Genomic DNA, 17876 nt, shown 5'->3' on the forward strand with positions numbered 1-17876 from the left:
ATAGCTACTGCAAATTATGTGACTTCTAGGATTGGACTCTAGACAGCATTAAGTATCTGGTAAATACCTCATGAAATATGGACATGGAGAAGGAACCTCACGCACCCCATTGTTTAGGGATGGGCCTACACCTAAAGACGATGGAGGTGCCAAATTGCGAGATTCATAAATGGACAAAAGAGAAAATCGAAACTTGATGACGACTATTAACTTACCAGTATATCACCGTGGCCTCCCCATGCAAACTAGATTGGGTAGACCTCATGGGTGTTAAGCAGCCATGTGATCACAACTAGTTTCAACGGCTGTACCTCTCTCATCCCAGAACCCGATCCATGAGAACCATCAATCACCAGCCAGCCTGAGAACTAGATTCTGAAACCAGCTGCAATTGCAGCCAAAGTATTTAACTTGTTCCTGGTTCAAAGCTCATCCGAGAACCAGCTCCTAGATAGTTAACAAAAAACCTCAACCTGCTGTGAACCCTTCACTTTAAATTTAAATCATCAAATCCCAAAGCCTGCAATGTGGGAGACCAGAAACTGAAGTAATTGTAAACTGTAAGAGTGCACTGTCTGTTTCCAATCTTTGTGTATGTGTGTCTCTGAGTTGGTGATGTTTTGTTAATTCAGGGAAAACTGAAATTAAGTAACCTTATTTTAAACTCGCAAAAGTTTGCTGCTGAATTGTTTAACAGGAATACACACTCCAACGATAAATAAAGTACAAAAACTGAAAACGCTGGAAAGATTCAGCAGGTCTGACAGCATCTGCGGAGAGAGAATTGAGCCAACGCTGCCTGGATGATTCTTCATCAGTTCTGGACCTGTGAACAAGTTTAGGGAGAATCCAAGATATTCTATAAATACAGAGGTTAGCCAGGGAAAGAGTACAGCCCGTTCGAGACCAAGGGGGCAATCTGTGTGTGAAGCTGGGGGACACTTGAAGGTGTTAAATAAATACTTCTCTTCAGTCTTCACAGAGTAAAAGGAGAATGTAGGTACAGAATTCAGGAAAACGGACAGTGAGGAATTTGCACAGTTTGACACAGGAATTGGGGAGGTATTGGAGGCACTGATGGCCTTAAAAATGGTCAAATCCTCAGGCCTGGATGGTTGCATCCCAGGCTGCTGTGGGAGGGGAGGCAAGAAATTGGAGGAGCTCTGACACAATTTTTTAAATTCCTGTCTGACCACGGGGAAAATGTCAGAGGACTGCAGGATGGCTAATGTGCTTCCACTTTTCAGGAAGGATGGTAGAAACGAACCAGGAAAATATAGAGCAGTGAGTCTCACATCAGTGGTAGGGAAATTATTGGAGAAAATTCTGAAGTCTCCACATGGAAATGCATGGGTTAATTAGGGATAGTCAGCATGGGTCTGCCTAACAAATTTGATTGAATTTTTTTGTGATCGAATGCCTGGATGAGGGAAGTGCAGTTTATATTGTTTATGTGAATTTTAGAAAAGCCTTTAACAAAGTTGAAGTTTATTAGTCAAAAATAAGTCTTACATTAACACTGCAATGAAGTTACTGTGAAATTCCCCAAGTCATCACACTTTGGCACCTGTTCGGGTCAATGCATCTGACCAACACGTCTTTCAGAATGTGGGAGGAAACCAGAGGAAACTCATGCAGACACAGGGAGAACATGCAAACTCCACACAGATAGTAACCCCAGCTGGGAATCGAACCAGGGTTCCTGGCGTCGTGAGGCAGCAGTGCTAACCACAGTGCCATCGTGCTGCCCCAAGGTCCTATGCGAAAGACTGATTGAGGAGATTAAAATACATGGAATTCAGGGAAACGTAGCAAGGTAGTTCCAAAACTGGCTTAGTAATAGAACATAAAGAATGGTGGGAGAAGATTGAGTGACCGGAGGCCAGTGTTGAGGGGCATACTGCAAGTTTCAGTGCTGGGACCCTTACTGTTTGTTATATACAAAATGATACAGGTGATAATGCGAGGGTAAGTAAGTTTGCAGATGACACTAAGATTGATAGGGTGGTTAATAGTCAAGAAGGTCACAGGTTACAAGAAGATATAGGTAGGTTGGTAAGATGGATAGAGTAGTAGCAATTGGTATTTAACTTATAAGTGCGAGGTTATGCACTTCGGAAGAAGTAACAAGATAAGAGAGTTTTAATGAATGGCAGGACACTAGGAAGCTCAGAAGAACAGATGGATCCTGGGTACTAATTCACAGATCTCTGAAGCAGCAGAGCAGGTGAACGGGCTAGTTAAGGTGGCAAATAGGACACTCGCTTTTATCAATTGTGGCAGAGAGGGAGGTAATGTTGGAGCTGTACAGAGCTTTGATTAGGCCACAGCTGGAGTACTATGTGCAATTCTAGTTGTTTTTCTACAAGGAGGATGTGATTGCACTAGATGGGGTACGGAGGAAATTCACCAGGATGTTGTCTGGGATGAAGCACTTGAACTACAAGGAGAGACTGGATAGGCTTGGATTGTTTTCTATAGAGTAAGAAGTCTGACAACACCAGATTAAAGTCCAACCAATTTATTTGATAGTAAACTCACAAGCTTTTGGGGTTTGCCCCTTCGTCAGGTGAATGGAGATTTCTGGCCTCAGACAGAGCATATAACAGCATACACAGTTTACAGATTACTGATTAGAATGTGAGTCTTTCCAACTAACCTGCTATTCAAGTCTTAAAGATGCAGACAATGTGAGTGGAAAGAGCATTAGGCATAGGTTAAAGAGATGCGTATTGTCTCCAGACAATACAGTAAGTGAGGTTTTGCAAACCCAGGCAGGTCATGGGGGTTACAGACTGTGCGACACGAACCCAAGATCCCGGTTGAGACCGTCTGCATGCGTGCGGAACTTGGCTATCAGTCTCTGCTCAGAGACTCTGCGCCGTGTGTCATTTTCTATAGAGCAGAGAAGGCTGAGGGAGGAATATGATTGAGGTGCATAAGATTATGAGCACTCAAAATATCATGGCGTTCAAGGATATGGGACAAGTGCTGGGAAATGGGATTAGCGTGACTTTAGTCGTTAGTAGTAGTAGCCCACTTGATATGGCTCCTGCTCTGCCCAAGACCGCAAGGAACTATAAAAGGTTATGAATGTAGTCCAATCCATCACGTGAACGAGCCTCCTGTCCACTGACTTTGTCTACACTTCCCACAGCCTCAGCAAAGCAGGCAACATATTAAGGACCCTAAGCACTCTCTTTCTTTCACGTTCTTCCTTCAGGATAAAGATATAAAAAAGTCTGAGGTTGCGTACCAACCAACTCAAGAACAGCTTCTTCGCTGCTGCTGTCAGATTTTTGAATGGACTAGCTTGCATTAAGTTGATCTTTTTCTACACCCTAGCTATGACTGTAACTCTACATTCTGCACTCTCGTTTCCTTCTCTACGAAAAGTATGTTTTGTCTGCATAGCGTGCAAAAGAAACAATACTTTTCAATTTATGTTAATGCATGTGACAATAATAAATCAAATTCAACTTACTGACAATGTAGACTCGATGGATTGTAGGGTCTTTTCTGCACTGTACAATTCCATGACTCTATATTGTGCATGAATGCCCAGGTTCTCAAAGTATACAGACTATAGGGTACATAGTACTTAGCATCATCTTATCAACATGCTAGCATCTGTACTTGGATCATCATCTAATCAATCATTGAGGTCAGTTTAACTTGATGCTACTTCTAATCTGTAATTCAAGATTATTTTAGATTATAGTGTAGAGCTGAAATGACTGCAGCTTTTCATAGAATTAGCCTGACTGCAATATAATGGTACGGCCAGCACATTTTGCTAAGCTCACTACTTATTTATCAGATTTCAAGATTACAAGCATGAACCTGTCCATCTCCAGTTACTGAGAAAAAGAAATTCCTTGAACTTTTTTTTTAAGTTCATGGTCTTAAGCAGCTAAATGAGAAATGGAAAATGAACAAAAACACTACAAATCAGAGATCAACATTTCAGAGGGCAACAGAAACAAAGAAAAACTTTCAGAATCACATTACAATCATGACTTACAGGCGAAAGGGCAATGCAGAAATCAAAAAGCTGCAGACGCTACTGACAACAGCTTTTTGTCCCAGCAGAACAGTAGGAAGGCAGTCAGAATATCCTAACAGATGATAATGTGCTGAAACCAAGCGTGAACAATCCTCCATCTATTCACTAGGGAAAACACAAACAGGCCTTCCGCATTCAAAGGAGAATTGGCAATTTTGACATCAATGAGATGGAGTGTCTCAACATGGTAAAGGAGCTCAAGAAATTGCCCAGGATGATATTTATCCTAAAGGAGGAGAGAAGGATTAGGTTTGTACCGATGGTCACCGTAAACATTGGGGAGATCACTCTAATTTAACAAGTTAACTTGGCAACCAATTTACAATGGATGACAAAAAGTATCCTAGAATCTGCAAATCTATTAGTTCCACATGGCCACAAGGTACAATAATGGAAGCAATAAACGTCAACATTTTTTGTATGATAACTTAGTAAATAGCATTATTTTGTGAAGGGACCCTGCTGATTGTTAGAACGTAACCAATGATAACATTGGATCTGTTGTAGTGTGACCAATGGTAACAAACTGTAAGGGCCAGCTGACCCATAAACTATGTAACCAATGACAAAATGATGTGGTGGTCAGCTGACCAGCTGACTCAGCATAAATGAAAATTTGTGGGAATTGTGGGGAACTTGGAATGGTCCAGGGGTGTGGCCTCAAGTGCTGGAATAATGAAATGTCTTTCTTAAACCCTTTTCTTCCATTTAAAAGTTGGAGTATGCTATATTTTACTGCACAGTAAGTAGTCTCACAAACCAGGTTAAAGTCATAGAATCATAGAACCCTACAATGCAGAAAGAGGCCTCGAGTCTGCACCGACTACAATCCCACCCAGGCCCTACCCCCATATCCCGACATATTTTACCCGCTAATCCCTCTAACCTAAACATCTTAGTACACTAAGGGGCAATTTTTTTAACATAGCCAATCAACCTAACTCACATGTCTTTGGACTGTGGGAGGAACCGGAGCAAACCAGTAAAACAGATTTACTTGGTAGCACCATTATACGGTATCATGCTACCAAATAAACTTGTTGGACTTTAACCTGGTGTTGTGAGACTACTTACTGTGCCCACCCCAGTCCAACACTGGCAACTCCACATCATTATTTTATTGCCTACAACTGAAGAGTTCCTTCTGGAGAATCAACACTGATTCCTTTACTTTTCTAATGAATAACACCTTAAGTGGACCATGGGAAATACTGTTACCTGCAAGCTTACGCTCTCAAAAAGGCTTTGACAAAATTCCACCGCAAAGGCGTGGTAGGCTGCAGTTTGATTGTACAGCTACACTGCAAGTCATAGATCAACAAACAAAGTAGCAAGTGCTATTGGAGAGTCAAATACAATGTACTACTCAAAACCCCACCACCTGACAGTGAGTGAAAGAAACCCAACTTCAAAACCACGAGTGAAATTTGAGACGGATATTCTGAGTTTTTCTTTTGAACGAACACGTACAGAACTGGCCTCCAGTTTGGATAAGTCCCTGGATTTATTTGAATAACTGTATAATGCAATGGGGGAGCAGACATTTGCTAGACAGAAAGGCCAAATCTCCCCACTAAACCTGACCACCCTCAATCTCTTTAACCATTTACCCATTCACTCATCCACACCCCACAAGGGAAATTTCACTACGTTCATTAGTGTGAATGTAAGCCTACATTAATAAACTATAATAAATAAACTATAACATCTGTTAAAAGACTTGATCTTTAAAAATTCACCCAAATACTCTCCTTCCCCTGATCCACCAACGCCCACTAGACTTACCCTGTAATGCCTGCACTGGACAAGGAAATTGGCTAATGATTCCAGGGCTAGCAGACATAGGTTGAACGTTCTGGGCTATAGATATCAGGAGAACATAACAAATAACTTATTTTATGCAGCGAGTTGAAACTTGTTGCCTTACGTGGGTGGTGAAAGTGGAGATGAATGCTTTCAAAAGGAAATTGGATGAATGTTTGAGAGAAATAAATTTTAAATGCTACAGGGATAAAGCAGGCGAATAGGACTGATCAGATTGTGTCCATACTGGCTCTCTGGAGATCAGTGGGCTGAATGACCTCTTCTATGCAGTTATGACTCCAGATCTTGGTATTAAGAGTCAAGTCTAGGAGGCACAACACAATAGAATGCAAATTGTCACCAAAATTCCACAGGTGACCCTCAATAGGAGTAAGAAAGGCCAAGCTGGAAAGAATAGCGGAAATTGCCATATTGTTCTACGCACCTAAACCATAGAATTCCTACAGTGCAGAAGGAGGCCATTCAGCACATCAAGCCTGCACTGACAACAATTTCACTCAGGCCCTATCCCTGTAATCTCACACATTTACCCTAGCTAGTCCCCTTGACATTAAGGGGCAAACTAGCACAGCAATTGACCTAGCCGTAACATTGACCTAACATCTTTGGAGTGTGGGAGAAGATCAGAGCACCCGAATGAAACCCATGTAGGCACATGGAGAACATGCAAATTCCACACAGTCACCCAAGGCCAGAATTGAATCCTGGTCCCTGTGCTGAGAGGCAGCAGTGCTAACCACCGAGCCACCCACTATACTGCTCATGTCTTGCATGCACAGACACGCAGTATTCACTCACTTGCCACAAACACCCAAATCCCAGTCTCTCTCTCTCTCTCTCTCAGACATACACACGTACAACTCAAAGCATTCAAATTTCCGGAAGCATTTGAAGGATGCTCTGCCCCGTGGCCAGTCGCGCATTGGTGATCTCCCCAGACAGTCGTCAATGCGGTTAACTTGTGCACAGAATCGTTTAAACATGAAGTTATATAGTGAGTAAAACAGAAAATGAAAATAACGTTGCCACACGAACAGAAAAGAATCCAACTTCTGGTTTGGAAGTCCAACTGCCTACGGTCTCCTTTTACACAATTTACCCCCTTCAGTTGTAACAAAGCCCCTCCGGGTGCACCGAACGAGGATGTGCTTTCTGATAGCTAATACATACCCCCCCATATCCAGGATAAGCCATTGTCCCAGTGTATCAGTCTGTAGCTCAGTATCAGCCTCCGGGTGCAGTTTCAGCTCCGCTTCCTCTTCCACAACTCGCAACGTACAAGGCGCTCACTCTCACCGGGGGAGGACACCGCCCCCAACAAAACAACGTACACGCTCAGAGGATAATTCTACCCTCTTATTTTGTATCAACAGATTTCAATTACTTGAAAATAGAATTTGGGGATACAATTACTTGATCTCGATCTGTTGTATTTTCTTTGTCCGTTGAGTTTCCTTCTTCAGTCACTCCCTACACTCTCTGTCACGATGGTATCTCCCACAGTGTATCCACTTCGGGTGCGGTTTCCCATTGAAAAGCTGTTGTCTGATTGAGTGTAGGGACTGGGGGCAGCTTTCAGGCATGAAGCTTGGTTTGAGTTGTTGGCTGTTTATTATGTTAGGCAACTGGTTAATTATAAACAGCCCTGATTTCCCTTCTCACCAATCGTCTGTAAACAGAAAGTTTTTGTGATTTTTTTTGATCCCTCCCCTTTTATAACTAAGTCCCCACAACTCTCCAGTTTTGGAGTGATCCAGTTCTATATTGATGACCACCCTCTGCCCCCTTCATATTTTGAGAAAGGATAAAATCAGAGGGTTAGTTTATTTTACATACTCAAAACGCAGGAGGAGTGTTCACATATAAGAGGGATAAGGGAGAGAAAGAGGTACGGAGCAAAGACTACATAGAAAAAAAGAATTACTGTTTCACCTGAGTCCAGAGTCCAAAATCAAAAGTCTAATGGTGTACCCCTTTAGAGAGGTCAGCAGGCTGAAGCTGACATCAGGTAACCCATTTTTCCAGTAGCGCTGACTTCTATGATGGGAGCAGCAAGCAGAGATGAATTAGTCTTCGTACCGAAGCTCTCACAGAAACAGCATAGATGAGGGCCAAGCAATTAACACATGGACAGAGCTCTGGCTCTGCTGTCACTTCGTTGCTGGAAAATGGCAGACTGCCTTCTTTCATTTAAACATAGAAAATAGAAGCAGGAGTAAGCCATTTGGCCCTTCATTGGTTCCCCCATTCATTATGATCATGGCTAATCATCCCATTTAATAGTCTGATCCCATCTTCCTCTCCTATATTCTTTGATCCCTTCACCAGCTATGTCAAATTGCTTCTTAAAAACATTCATTTAGTTTAGCTTCACAACGCAATGTTTGATTTGATTTGAGTTATTATTGTTGCACGTATTAGCGTACAGTGAAAAGTAAAGTTCCTTGCATGCTATACAAACAAAGCATACCATATATAGAGAAGGAAATGAGAGAGTGCAGAATGTTGTGTTATAGTCATAGCTAGGGTGTAGAGATAGATCAACTTAATGCGAGGTCGGTCCATTCAAAAGTCTGACAGCAGCAGGGAAGAAGCTGTTCTTGAGTCAGCTGATACGTATCCTCAGAATTTTGTATCTTTTTCCCGGTGGAAGAAGATGGAAGAGACAATGTCCAGTATGCGTGGCATCCTTAATTGTGCTGGTTGATTTTCCGAGGCAGGATCTGCTTGCTCGTCTGGGTACCCCATCTGGGACAGTCACTTTCCCTGGGTTGACCCTTTGAGAAGGCTGTTGTGACATCTGCAATGGTGTCCTCATTTTGTCCGAGGCTTCCGGGGTGGAGCACGTGCTCTCACTTGCTCAAAATGGGCATAGAATGCATTAAGCTCATTGGAGAGGGTGCATTTGTTCTGGCGATTTTACATGCCTTCATCTTGTAGCCTGTTATGTTTTATAGATCTTGCCATAGTCAGAGGGGAGCCCATTAGTCTAGCCTGGGAATCTAGCTTGGGCCCGTACTGTCTTTTGTCATCTTTGATGAATCCCCGTAGATCATCCCAGGTCAGGATATGTATAGGTCAGGGTCATCTGACTTGAACGCCTGAGACCTGGACTTCAGCAAGCAGTGAATATCCCTTTCATCCATGGTTGCTGCTTGGGAAACACACGGATTTGCTTCTATGGCACACAGTCTTCTACACACTTCTACATACAATGTTACAGATTCTAGTAGCTGGGGATGGGGGTGGGGGCAGGGTGGTGAGAGGTGGAGTGGTGGGGAGGATCATGTTACATAACTCCCACTTCTTCCTCTTGGTTTGGACAATGGATGTGTATTCCTGGTGTGGATTCTTGAGATGGTTTATGTTAGTTAATACGTTTGATGTGTAAAACCTGGTGTTGTCAGACTTTTCACCAGTTAATACGTTTAACAGAGGTATCAGGGTCTTTTGTCTTTGCAGATGGATCATCTCCTTTGGCCAGGACTTTGCTTCAGAAATGTAAAGGACCTTTGTGCATTTCCTTGGAAGTTGATTTCTGCAAAGAAAAACGATGACACAGTGGTTAGTACTACAGGTTTGATTCCCGGCTTGAGTCACAGTCTGTGCGGAATCTGCATGTTCTCCCTGTGCCTCTGGGTGCTCTGGTTTCCTCCCACAGTCTGAAAGATATGCTGGTTAGGTGCATTAGCCATGTTAAATTTTCCCTCAGTGTACCCGAACAGATGCCGGAGTGAGGTGACCAGGGGATTTTCACAGTAGCTTCATTGCAGTGTTAATGTAAGCCTACTTATAACAGTACTTAAATAAACTTAATAAGCAGTCAGAGATGTCATTATTGCCTCTGTGGAGATAACAAGGTTGCTGTGATTTTCTGAAGGTTAGAAAATACTTTCACATAAGTCTAGTCAGTGACAGTAGTCATGTGACAATAATAAATCAAATCAAATCAAATCATGGTTTTGGTCAGTGTAAAGTCATTATATTTTTAAAAGTAGCCTGGCTGATATCAGTATATATATTTTGTTTCATGTCTTCTTGGCATGACAGCAGTAACATATGAGGCTTTAATTAAAAATAGGGAACCTTGAAAACAGCAGGTCAGTCAATTTTGTAGAAAGAGAAAAGGCAAATATATGAATGTTGCAGCCCTTTCTCAGAATTCCATCTACATCTGTTCTGAGGAAGGGCTAAATGCCTGAAGCATTAACTTGTCTGTTGACTGATCTGCTGAGTATTTCCATCTGTTTTTCTCTTTTTTGGATTTTCACCATTTTCAGTTTTTGGCTTTTATGTGGGTTTTAATTAAACTAAATCTGTTTCCCAGTGCATGCAAAGACTCAAGCCTTTCGATCTAAAATTTCATCGTTGGCACAACAGAACAGTTAGGCCACTCAGCCCACCAGCCTATTCTGTATTTAGTTGGATCATGGTTGAATATAAAAGTAGGGAGGTCTTGCTGCAGCTGTATAGGGCATTGGTGAGGCCGCAGCTGGAGTACTGTGTGCAGTTTTGGGCGCCGCACCTGCGCAAAGATATTTTGGCCTTGGAGGGAGTGCAGAGGAGGTTTACTAGGCTGATACCAGAGTTGAGGGGGTTGAGCTATGAGGAGAGGCTGAATAAACTGGGCTTGTACTCGTTGGAGTTTAGAAGAATGAGGGGAGATCTCATTGAGACTTATAAGATGATGAATGGGATGGATAGGATAGAGGTGGAGAGACTCTTCCCGCTCAAAAAAGACAGTAGGACGAGGGGGCACAGCCTCAAGATAAAGGGGGGACGGTTTAGAACGGAGTTGAGGAGGAACTTCTTCACTCAAAGGGTGGTGAATCTCTGGAATTCTCTGCCCGTTGAAGTGGTGGAGGCTGCCTCGCTAAATATTTTTAAGACGCGGGTTGATGGGTTTTTGATAAGAGAGGGGATTAAGGGTTATGGGGAGAGGGCGGGAATGTGGAACTGAGCAGCGACAAATCAGCCATGATCTTATTGAATGGCGGGGCAGGCTCGAAGGGCTAGGTGGCCTACTCCTGCTCCTATTTCTTATGTTCTTATGTTCTTATTATGGCCAAGCTGTACCTCAGTTTTATTTATATACTTTGTATTCTTGGTTCAAGAGATAATGATGTGGAATTGGTTTGGGTGAAGAAGAAGAAGAATAGGGAAAATAAGTCTTTAATAGGTGTGGTCTAGAGGCCCCCTAACAGTAACTACAACGTAGGACAAAATATACATCAATAGATATTGAGTGCTTGTGATAAAGGGACAGCAATTATCATGGGTGACTTTAAACTACATAAAATCATACAGCACAGAACTAGGTCCTTCGGCCCACTATCAATATCAAATACCAATCTCTACTAATCCCATTTACTAGAACTTGGTTCATAGCCTACTATGCCTTGGCGATTTAAGTACTCGCCCAGATGCTTCTTAAATGTTGCAAGAGTACCTGCCTCCATCACCCCCTCAGGTAGCACATTCCATGTTTCCATTGTCCTTTGGATCATAGAATCCCTACAGTGCAAAAGGAAACCATTCGGCCCAACAAGTCTGCACCGAACATAATCCTACCCAGGCCCTATTCCCGCACCTCCACATGTTTACCCTACTAATTCCTGATACTAGGGGCGATTTAGCATGGTCAGTCAATCTAACCTGCACATCCTTGTGGGAGGAAACCGGAGCACACAGACAATGGGAGAATGTGCAAATTCTACAGACAGTGACCTGAGGCTGGAATAGGATTCAGGTCACTGGCACTATGAGGCAGCACTGCTAACCACTGTGCCGCCGTGTCAATTTTTTTTAATCGGATCCCCTCTGAACCACTTATTCCACACCTTAAACCTATGTCCTCTCGTCTTCAACACCTCTAGTGGATTTTGCTACCAAATAAACCTGTTAGACTTCAACCTGGTGTTGTGAGATTTCAGCTGTGTTTACCCCAGTCCAACACCGGCATCTCCACATCACTTCAACACCTCTGCCATGGGGAAAAGATTCTTACAATCCAGTCTATCTATGCCTCTCATAATTTTGTATAACTCTATAAGATCCTCTCTCAGCCTCTTCTGCTCCAGGGAAAACAAATTCCACCTATCCAGTTTCTCCTCATAGCTGAAACTTTCCATCCCAGACAACATCCTGGTAAATCTCCTCTGCACCTTCCCCAGAGCAATCATGTCCTTTTGATAGTGTGGTGACCAGAATTGCATTCAATATTCCATCCGTGGCCGAACCAATATTTTATAAAGTTGTGCCAAGACGTCCCTGCTTCTGTATTCTATGCCCTAGCTAATGAAGGCAAGTATTCCATGTGCCTTCTTCACCAGCCTATTTACTTGTACTGCCACCTTGAGGGATCTAGGGACAAGTACATTGAGGTTTCTTTTTCCCTTAATACTCTGTTCATTGTGTATATCCTTCCCTTACTAGGTCTCCCCAAATGCACCATCTTGCACTTATCAGGATTAAATTCCATCTGCCATTGTTCTGCCCATTTTACCAGCTGATTAATATCAGTCTGTAGCGTAAGACTATCTGCTCACTATGAGCAACACCACTAATTTTCATGTCATCTGCAAACTTACTAATTATACTTTCTACATTTACATCCAAGTCATTAATGTATAAGACAAATGGCAAGGGTCCCAGCACCAATCCTTGTGTTACACCGCTGGCCATAGGCTTCGAACCACAAATGCAACCCTGCACCATCAACTTGTGCCTCCTATTAACAAGCCAATTTTGGATCCAATTTGCCAATTTGCCTTGTATCCCATGGGCTCTAATCATTTGGACCAACCTTCCATGTGGGACCTTGACAAAGGCCTACTGAAGTCCATGTAAACCACATCACCTGTACTACCCTCACCAATGTATTTACTTACCTTCTCAAGAAACTCAATTAAAATTAGATTTGATTAATTATTGTCACACAGGCAAAAGGCAGGGAATTATAGGCCGGTTAGTTTAACGTCTGTTGTAGGTAAAATGTTAGAATCCGTCATCAAGGAGGAAATAGCGAGGCATCTTGAGGGGAATTGCTTGATAGAGCAGACGCAGCACGGTTTCGTTAAGGGGAAGTCGTATCTGACAAATTTATTGGAGTTCTATGAGGATGTGTCTAGGGCGGTGGATAGAGGAGAGCCGGTGGATGTGGTCTTTCTTGATTTTCAGAAGGCGTTTGACAAGGTACCTCACAAGAGGTTATTGCAGAAGGTAAGGGGGCATGGAGTTGGGGGTAGGGTGTTAGCGTGGATAGAGGATTGGTTGTCAAATAGGAGGCAGAGAGTGAGGGTTAATGGGTGCTATTCGGATTGGCGGTTGGTGACTAGTGGAGTGCCCCAGGGGTCGATGCTGGGGCCTCAACTATTTACCATTTATATAGATGATCTGGAGGAGGGAACCGAGTGTATGGTATCGCAATTTGCTGATGACACCAAGATTGGGGGAACGGCAAATTGCGCGGAGGGTGTGGAGAGTCTGCAGAAGGATCTAGATAGGCTGGGTGAATGGGCCAGGAACTGGCAAATGGAATTTAATGTTGGCAAGTGCGAGGTGGTCCACTTTGGTAGGAATAATGGTAGGAAGGACTATTTCTTATGTGGCGAAAAACTGCAGCAGGCGACGGTGCAGAGGGACCTCGGGGTCCTTGTGCATGAGTCGCAAAAACCTAGCCTGCAGGTGTAGCAGGTGGTCAGGAAGGCGAATGGGATGCTGGCCTTCATAGCGAGGGGGATTGAATATAAAAGTAGGGAGGTCTTGCTGCGGCTGTATAGGGCATTGGTGAGGCCGCAGCTGGAGTACTGTGTGCAGTTTTGGGCGCCGTACTTACGCAAGGATATTTTGGCCTTGGAGGGAGTGCAGAGGAGGTTTACTAGGCTGATACCGGAGTTGAGGGGGTTGAGCTATGAGGAGAGGCTGAATAGATTAGGCTTGTACTCGTTAGAGTTTAGAAGAATGAGGGGAGATCTCATTGAGCCGTATAAGATGATGAATGGGATGGATAGGATAGAGGTGGAGAGACTCTTCCCGCTCAGAAAGGACAGTAGGACTAGGGGGCACAGCCTCAAGATAAAGGGGGGGGCGGTTTAGAACAGAGTTGAGGAGGAACTTCTTCACTCAAAGGGTGGTGAATCTCTGGAATTCTCTGCCCGTTGAGGTGTTGGAGGATGCCTCGCTAAATATTTTTAAGACGCGGGTTGATGGGTTTTTGATAAGCGAGGGGATTAAGGGTTATGGGGAGAGGGCGGGAATGTGGAACTGAGCCACGACAGATCAGCCATGATCTTATTGAATGGCGGGGCAGGCTCGAAGGGCTAGATGGCCTACTCCTGCTCCTATTTCTTATTTTCTTATTATTTCATGCATGCTATACAGACAAAGCATACTGTTCATAGAGAAGGAAAGGAGTAGGTGCAGAACATAATGTTACTATCATAGCTAGGGTGTAGAGAAAGATCAACTTAATATAAGGAAGGCCCATTCAAAAGTCTGATGGAAGCAGGGAAGAGGCTGTTCTTGAGTCAGTTGGTAGATGACCTCAGATTTTTGTATCTTTTTTCTTGATGGAAGAAGGTGGAAGGGAGTACGTCCTGGGAGCATGGGTGCTTAATTATGCTGGCTGCTTTTCCAAAGCAGCAGGAAGTGTAGACAGTCAATGGATGGGAGGTTGGTTTACATGATGGATTGAGCTTTATTCATGACCCTTTGTAGTTTCTTGTGTTTGACAGGATCTTGCACCAACAAATCCAAGTTGACTATCCCTGATCAATCCCTGACTTTCCAAATGTTGATTAATCCTGTCCTTCAGAATTTTTTCCAATAATTTCCCTACCACTGACATTAGACTAACTGGCCTGTAATTACTTGACTTATCCCTGCTGCCTTTCACCATATTAGCTATCCTCCAGTCATCTGGCACTTCACCTGAATGAATGTTGGGGAACACTTCAGTGGTCACGGGCATTCGGCCTCTGATCTTCGGGTAAGCTTTCTCCAAGTCAGCCTTCATGACACACAACAGCGCAGAGTTGCTGAGTAGAGACTGATAGCCAAGTTCCACACACGAGGATGGCCTCAACCGGGATCTTGGGTTCATGTCACACTATCTGTGACCTCCATAATGACTTGCCTGGACTTGCAAAATCTCACCAACTGTCCTGTCTGGAGACAACACACATCTCTTTAAACTGTGCTTAACACTCTCTCCACTCACATTGTCTGTACCTTTAAGACTTGATTACCTGTAAATACTCACATTCCAATCATTATTTTGTAGATTGAGTTTGTGTCTTTATATGCCCTGTTTGTGAATACGACTCCCACTCACTTGACAAAGGGGCAGCGCTCCGAAAGCTAGTGGAGTTTGCTACCAAATAAACCTATTGGACTTTAACCTGGTGTTGTGAGATGTCTTAATGACTTCACCTGTGGCCAGCAAAGATTTAAATATCTCCGTCAGGACCCTTGCAATCTCTTTCCTTGCCCCCCAGAGGAGCTTAAATACATCCACCAGGCTCTGGGGATTTATGCACTTTTATGCCTGCTAAAATATCTAATACCTTCTCTTTAGTAAGTAAAAATGAAAAATACTCATTTAAGACTTTACCCACATTTTCTGGTTCCACGCACAGACTGCCCCTTTGGTCTGTTGTGGGCCCCATTCTTTCCTTTGTTAATCCTATAAACTATCTTGGGATTTTCCTTAATCTTATCTGCCAATGATATTTTGTGGCCCCACTTTGTTGCCCTCCTAATTTCTTTTCAAAGCACACTCCAACACTGTACACTCCTGAGGGGCCTCCCCTATGTTTAGTGCTTTATACCTAACAAATGCTTTCTTTTTTTTCCCTTTATCAAACCCTCAATACCCCTTGATATTCAAGGTTCCCTGGGCTTAGTGCCCCTGCTCTTCACTCTTAGAGGAACGTGTTGGCCTTGAACGCTCACTATTTCACTTTTAAACGACCCCTACTTTCCAAATGTAGATTTATCTGCAAGTAGCTGTTCCCAGTCTACGTTTGCCAGATCTTATCTCGTGATATTGAAATCAGACTTCTTCCAATTCAGATACTTGGGCTGCGATTCTCCCATTGCGACTTTCCTGGCGGGTCCAGCTGGGAGATGTGCGTCTGCGGTCTTGAACAGAGGTCACGTGCTGGGAGTGCATGCGCATCTCCAAAGCCGGTGAGCAGTCACCAGCCTGACCTCGCTGGAAACCGGAGGGAAGACAGGTTAATAATTAAAATCTGTTTTTAATCTTAAGTAAACTTTAATTATGTATTTTCGTTAATTATCATGATTGAAACTCCCACCCCGCCAGGAATACTTCATTCCAGAGGGGTTCAGATTAGCTCCCACGTTTGGGGAGCTAGCAGGAGACCCCCCCCCCCCCCAGAATAAAGGGGGGGCGATCAGCGTCCCCCAGAAGTCAGGTGGCAGGGGTGGTGCCCCATAGGCAGGGGCACCCTGACAGTGCCAGACAGTGACCATGCCCACTGGGACAGTAGGCGGGGCCTAGCTGAGATTGGTGGGGGTGGGTTGTCCAGCTGCCACTCTGCATTGGGATGGAGGGAGGGCAGCGATTGGGGTGGGTTGGGGGGAATGGTCTGCCGGGGTGGGGGGAGGGGGGGGGGCACTGTCTCCAGGGGGAGTCGGCATGGGGTGGGGGTCTGTCGGGGTGAAGGGATCACCGCTTCTGGAGGATGGGGCCTGGGCACCCGGGCGCTCAGGGACGGGGGGGGGGGGGGGGGGGCAAGCCTGGCCCGGGAATTGCTGTGGGGGCTGCAATCGGACTGTGGGTGGGGTTGGGGGGGAACTGCAGGAGCAGTACTGTGGGGTTCCCGGGCTGGTCAGTGAGCGGGCTGGCCAGCAAACGGAGGTTGACAGTTTGGAGCTGCTGCACATGCGCGAGCTCCAGAACTGTCAAACTCCGTGCGAATAGGCTGTGCACAACCAACACCACCCCCCCGGTCCAGTTTTTAATGAAATTCCTGACTGGGACCTCTTCAGAGTGCGGAGATTCAGATGAGAAGCTGAAGTGTCAGAACAGATGGTATTTAGAACAGTTTTCCCAACAATCCAGCACTTTTGGGAGAATCGGCCCCTTGATTTCTGGACTGTCCTCATCCCTTTCCTTGATAATTTTGAAACTTTCAGTGTTATGGTCACTATCCCCAAAATGTTCGCCCATTGACACTTTGATCACTTATCCGGCTTCATTCCCTGGGATTATGTCAAGCACTGCCCCTTCCCTAGTTGGAGTATCTATGTACTGGCACAAAAAGCTTTCCCGGAAGCACTTTAAAAATTCCACCTCATATAATCTTTTAATATTAAGGCCATTTCAGTTAAGAACATAAGAACATAAGAAATAGGAGCAGGAGTAGGCCATCTAGCCCTCGAGCCTGCCCTGCCATTCAATAAGATCATGGCTGATCTGTCGTGTCTCAGTTCCACATTCCCGCCCTCTCCCCATAACCCTTAATCCCCTCTCTTATCAAAAACCCATCAACCCACGTCTTAAAAATATTTAGCGAGGTAGCCTCCACCACTTCAACGGGCAGAGAATTTCAGAGATTGACCACCCTTTGAGTGAAGAAGTTCCTCCTCAACTCTGTTCTAAACCGCCCCCCCCTTTATCTTGAGGCTGTGCCCCCTAGTCCTGCTATCCTTTCTGAGCGGGAAGAGTCTCTCCACCTCTATCCTATCCATCCCATTCATCATCTTATACGGCTCAATGAGATCTCCCCTCATTCTTCTAAACTCTAACGAGTACAAGCCTAGTTTATTCAGCCTCTCCTCATAGCTCAACCCCCTCAACTCCGGTATCAGCCTAGTAAACCTCCTCTGCACTCCCTCCAAGGCCAAAACATCCTTGCGTAAGTACGGCGCCCAAAACTGCACACAGTACTCCAGCTGCGGCCTCACCAATGCCCTATACAGCTGCAGCAAGACCTCCCTACTTTTATATTCAATCCCC

General features: G+C 44.4%; 1 protein-coding gene across 1 annotated transcript in view; it reads right to left on the minus strand.

Annotated features, from left to right (window-relative positions):
* Positions 1–7255, minus strand: part of sri (sorcin) — a 48252-nt gene extending 40997 nt beyond the window's left edge. Inside the window, exon 1 of the mRNA XM_080210318.1 lies at positions 7061–7255. Coding sequence (XP_080066444.1) covers positions 7061–7084 — 24 coding nt within the window. The 5' untranslated portion in view covers positions 7085–7255. The remainder of the gene's footprint in view (positions 1–7060) is intronic.
* Positions 7256–17876: the final 10621 nt, after the last annotated feature.

Source organism: Carcharhinus amblyrhynchos, chromosome 2, assembly GCF_965287045.1.
Source record: "Carcharhinus amblyrhynchos chromosome 2, sCarAmb.v2.hapA, whole genome shotgun sequence".
Taxonomy (NCBI): domain Eukaryota; kingdom Metazoa; phylum Chordata; class Chondrichthyes; order Carcharhiniformes; family Carcharhinidae; genus Carcharhinus; species Carcharhinus amblyrhynchos.